The 5,771-nt window shown below is 36.9% G+C and overlaps 1 protein-coding gene across 1 annotated transcript in view; it reads right to left on the bottom strand.

Moving 5' to 3' along the window:
- The window catches only part of DMD (dystrophin), a 1,230,427-nt gene that overhangs the window by 967,353 nt on the left and 257,303 nt on the right, over positions 1–5,771 (bottom strand). Inside the window, exon 7 of the mRNA XM_009283051.2 lies at positions 4,098–4,216. Coding sequence (XP_009281326.1) covers positions 4,098–4,216 — 119 coding nt within the window. The remainder of the gene's footprint in view (positions 1–4,097; positions 4,217–5,771) is intronic.

Below are 5,771 nucleotides of genomic sequence, written 5' to 3'. Positions count from 1 at the left end.
TCCCTCGACCAGCTAGCTATGCTGTGCTTGATGCACCCCAGGACACAGTTGGCCCTTTTGGCTGCCAGGGCACACTGTTGACTCATAGTCAACTTGCCATCAACCCAAACTCCCAGATCTCTTTCCGTGGGGCTGCCTCTCCAGCCTCTCGTCCCCCAGTTTGTATGTATAAGTAGGATTACCCTGTCCCAGGTGCAGAATCTGGCACTTGCTCTTGTTAAATTTCATACGGTTGGCGATTGCCCAGCTCTCTAGTCTCTCTCTGTAATGCCTCTCTACCCTTGAGGGAGTCCACAGCTCCTCCTAGTTTAGTATCATCAGCAAACTTACTTTATGTACATTCAACTCCTGCATCCAGAATAGAGCTGAATCTTCCACTGCTTTTTCATGTCAGAAGAGAGGATGGAAACCTGTCCCTTATATTTTTCTACATACCTTTTCAACATCAGGGGAAAAAACCAAACAACAACAAAACAAAGAACCAACAGCTAACATTTTAAAATTTGCTGTGGAATGGGTTGAGCTTTCTCACCTCTTCTGTCTGAAAAGGAAAGGGAAAAGGCTGGAATAAAGCTCCTACTACGTATCTTATTCTTGCAGACAAGTTTGTTTGCTTTTTTCCCCCCAATATTATGAACATCCTGATTGCAGAATAGCTCTGCAGAATTTATTCTATGCTGCATATGTAGCCTATTTTGGGAATTTATATCAAAACACAGTATCTTCAGATAACACTTGATTAATCACAATCTTTCCTTAGCTGATTTTGTTTAGAGGAAAGTTATAAGCAGAAAGACATACAGCTTGCTATTTTTAAGAGGAAGTTAGTAAGGTTACATACTCTGTGAAGACATTATCAAGCTTCACAGACAAGATACAAAGTCAATGTTTCAAAATAGGAACAAGACAATTTTGTCAAACTACTTTAGGACTTGTGTATAAGAATTTCTTAAGAAGATGAAAGGACACAGAAGAAGCCTGTTACAGGAGATGCCTAGTATTTTCATCTGTGTTTTAAGATGCATGCATCATCAGTATAAATACAATTGGCTAGGGCAGGTTTTAAGTTCACTTGCTTAAAAACTAAGCAAAGTGCCTGCTTTAAGATACACTGCTGATGTAAAAAGCATTCATACTAGTCAATATAAGCGACAAAAATAGCAAGAACCATCATCTCTGCATGAATCAAAATACAAGAGTTTTAACTTACACAACACAGCTTTTACAGGAAATACTTAAACGTAGTCCATATCTTAACCACTTTGGTTATTGAAATGGAGATCAAATTCTGAAACAATGTTTTGAAAGCTGCTCGTGGGACAGACTTAAAATATCAACAACCTCAGAAACAAACTGACTACTTCTCATGGAACAGACTTGAAATATCAGCAACCTCAGAAACAAACGAACTTGATATATAATGTAGAAAACCAATGTTTGGTGAATAAAAATATTTACTTTTCAAAATATAATTGCTAAGATGGATTCCCTAGTAATCTGTTTCAAGATGTATCAATCATCAGTAACTTCAGAACACAAACTAAAAAGCCCAAACCTTTTCTGACTACCGTATATGGTTGCAGAAGAGTAGGGCTTTATTGAATAGTGGCTTCCTTTCTACATATTTTCAAAATATCGAGACAGCAAATATTTAATTAACAGCAACAAATTTTAAAGTGTTCATAAATTACGTGTGCTGTTTTGACAAATATTAAGTTACATTAAAATAATGTTTCACCACTGAATGCATACTCCCTTTTTGTTCTAATACAGTAGCACTTTGCAGTTTTTATTCTGTTAACAGCCAGAGAAGAGAGTGTTGTTACACAATGTGCCGTTAAGAGATATTTGAGTATGTAATTAGGAGAGGTGATAAATATACAAAGTAAAATTACAGAAGTAGTATGCTGAAACCTTCAAGCAAGATTCCTCACTTACGTACCAGTAATTCTACTTTTCAGTCTATGAACAGATTTATTATCATGAACCAAATTGTTATAGTTTCACAAATTCATATGTTTTCAAATAGGTACAGAATTTACTTTTCCTTTGGAAATGTTTGCAGTTTTTTATTTATAGAGAAAAAAAATGCAAGCACCATGATTTACAACACTGAATAGCAAATAATTACACCAGACATCTGGAAAACCACCAATGTTTGAGAGTTTTTCAGTTGTTGGCTAAACAACTGCAAGTATCTTTGCCAAAACCAGAATAAAATGTCTAATCAAAAGTGACTTTTGCATACAGAAAATAATGTATTCACTAATCTATTTTAAAAGGAAAGTTCAACCAATTATAGCAAAGACTGCGACTATATCTATTCACTTGTGCAACCCAGTTTTCAGTTCCAATCTCCTTCAGAGCTTACAAGCTGCATCTCATGCTTTAGCATGTAGCAAGCCTGTTCCTCCTCCAGTGGTTCACCCAAATTCAGTTCTAGAGATGAAAGATAGTATGCTAGCAAGCAATGCTGTACTTGTTTTACTGTGCATTTCTTCCACAAGTTCCACTACAGACACCCCATACGTTGCTGGTACAAGGGGAACTATTTGACTGCACACAAGACGGACACTCAGGAGGCACTCACGAAACCTTCACCTATGAGGTAGCAAGTCCCTGTCATCTTTGACTCTCATATCTTACTTGCTGCTCCAACCGTGAGCACCGCTTGAGATGCTCCTCTTTTGATTCTACACAGGGCAAAATATCACCATCTTGAATTAGACCATCCCCTCTAACAGTTTTTCACTCCACAAAGCAGTAAGGTTACAAAGCAGAGAGCTTTATGATGCTCAACTACAGCATAAGCAGACAGTTTTTTTCATACATTTCTCCTAGGTAAATATAAGGGATACAGGATTATTAGTTCAATCTTGAGACATGCCCTACTATATTTAAACATTAAGAGACCCGATGCTAAGTTTTAGACTCATTTTTACATTTTGTTAAATTCTGGTTCTTCCCACCAGAAACTCACCACAAGGTGAGCCACTGAGAACAGCACAAACATATAGAAAACTGCATTTATTAGTGACTTAACAGGCAAATTGTAGGAAATTGCATGCAAATATAGCATATGGATCACGGTGTGGAAAAAGACAGTGTATATATATACAAAGGCATACATCCAGAGGAAATACAACAGTTGTTCAACATCGCCTTATAGTAAAGAATGTTTTAGAAATGGTCTCTGAGGGAAAATTACTTAGGCTCTCAGCAATGCAGAAAGTAGGGCAGATAATATACAGAAATGGACAAAATTAAAACGATCATGTGAAGAACAAGGAACCTTTCAAACATGACTGTGTAAGGAAGTACAAAAGATGGAGTTAAGGTAAAATAGACAAGTCTATTACATATAAGTCTAAATGATAGTGATATCAGTCATGTCATCCTGATAAAACTTCAATATGCAGAAGATGTATAAGTCATATTTTAAAGATATGAGTATCTAGAGTTTGAATACACATTTTGGATATATATTAAAAGGTAATTTGAATTCATGATCTTTCCAGAAGATATAAAAGCTGTAAATACTCTAAATCTCTGAAACAGAAATCAGCTACTTATTGAGATACCTTTAATTCAGTGCATGCACATTAAAACTCTGGCCCCAAAGCTGGAAAAAAATTGCTTTAGAGCATGTACATACAGGCAGTTCTTATGCTATTCCAATAGAGCACAAAGGTAACATTAAAACATAAATAAAGGATTTTGATTCTAAAAGCTGTAAATACTCTAAATCTCTGAAACAGAAATCAGCTACTTATTGAGATACCTTTAATTCAGTGCATGCACATTAAAACTCTGGCCCCAAAGCTGGAAAAAAATTGCTTTAGAGCATGTACATACAGGCAGTTCTTATGCTATTCCAATAGAGCACAAAGGTAACATTAAAACATAAATAAAGGATTTTGATTCAGTTTATGATGTATCTCGCAAAACATTCTTGTGCAAAAAAGTAAAATTAATTTACAGTCAAAATGTATCTCGCAAAATGTTACATTCTTGTGCAAAAAAGTAAAATTAATTTACAGTCAAATGCATGGAAAAATGATTCTCCACTTAGAGAAAAGAACGTAATTTCTACTAACCTTCAGGATCAAGGAGTTTCTCTATGCCCAGGTGTTGCCTGGCTATGTTGAATGCATGGTCTAATCGTTGTACAGGTGACTGCTGAGAAGCAACAGCATTCCAATCAAATAGGTCTGGTCTAAAGCAAAGATAGAGGAACAGTAAGTTTCTTCTTTTTTAGCATTAGATTTAGTTACATATTTCTACGGCTATCCATCAGCATCAGCTACTACTTTTTTATTTTCTTAATGAAAGAACTTGTGCAGTCAGCACTGGAACTAATGAAGCTTGGTTTCTAATGGGTTTGCATCTTATTCTCATGCATGTTCATCACCATCACATTAACCACATTTCTTATTCTCCACTAAGTCCCAACAGTCTATAACCTCACTCCCCCAAACCGGCTGTTTTCACCCATAGTGCTCTGGCTCCTGTCACTGCCCAAAATGCCTGCAGCAGGCTTGCTCCCCTCTTCCAGTCCTGAAGAGTGCCTGGGTGAGAAGGATCATGTTCTGTGGCCGTGCACACTGGGACTGGCTCGTGGCAGGCCAAGCAGGACAGATAACTACTGAGGTAATTTTGCAGCCTTCCTCCTCTCTCCATCCACCAGTTTTTCACTTCACTTCACTTCACTTCCTATTTCTAAGAATGTAATTGCTTCTGAGATTACCAGCTCGTTATATCCAATTGAAATTGGTCAACAGGTTCAAAAATTCATGACCTGGGAACGTACGCAGCATAGCTGCACATGCCACTTTTCTTATCAAAACATTTAGAAAAATACACACTTTTCAGATTAGTATAAAACTGTAGTCCAATCATAGGTTTTAGCTGGTAGGAGCAAAAACACTAGAGCACAATTTAAATGCTCTTGCAGGAAAGACAGAACGACCAAAACTGAATTATAGCTCAGACACACAATCTGAGCTCTTGTATTATCAGTTGAACCATTTGCAATATAAATAATGTTAATACACTGTGACCTTTGGCATTTCATCTGAGAGTTCTCCATTAGGAGATCAGAATTTGTTATCAGGCACTCTGGAAAAAAAGTTTAATCAGGTATTCTGTAATTAATGTGCATATAATATGAAGAAAAACAACTACACTGTGACTTGTTCTAAATCAGAAAACATTTAAACATATAATTTTACCTACAGATAAATCAAGTATGTTATTTACACAAATTAAAATGTTGCAATTAGTTATGACAGATTTACTTACATTTTTATTAATTTTAAAAGTTCATTTTAAACAGTCTTCTGTAGTTATAATAGATGGCAAAAATGTTCACTACATCACAGTATAATAACGTCAAGAGAACAAAGGAAAAATGCCATTTATGTAGTAGTAATTTCCCAGTTATGCACCTTTGCTGTCCAATTTTTTTCTGAGAGGGGAGTGATTTACATAGTAACAATTAAGTTATTTTAAGGTACTTTGCTTCTCTATGCAGAGGTTCTTAAGCATTATTTAAAAATAGAAGTTTCTCCTTCCCACATGCAGAACAACTTGCCGAGGTGAGCAGCTCCAGTGCTGGCATGATCTGCAGTGGATCGCTTTAGTGTGGTGCACAGGGGGGTTTCCTGAACCGGGGGAACCTCAGGCAGAGCCAAGAGAGCCACGAGGAGCCCGCAGCTCACGCGACAGCGGCTGACAAGACCTGGGAGGGGACAGGACCAATGGCAGCCAAG

This window comes from Aptenodytes forsteri, unplaced genomic scaffold (genome assembly GCF_000699145.1).
Source record: "Aptenodytes forsteri isolate BGI_AS27 unplaced genomic scaffold, ASM69914v1 Scaffold2, whole genome shotgun sequence".
Taxonomy (NCBI): Eukaryota; Metazoa; Chordata; class Aves; order Sphenisciformes; family Spheniscidae; genus Aptenodytes; species Aptenodytes forsteri.
Note: the sequence above shows the minus strand (reverse complement) of the source record. Positions and strands in the feature narration are given on the sequence as shown.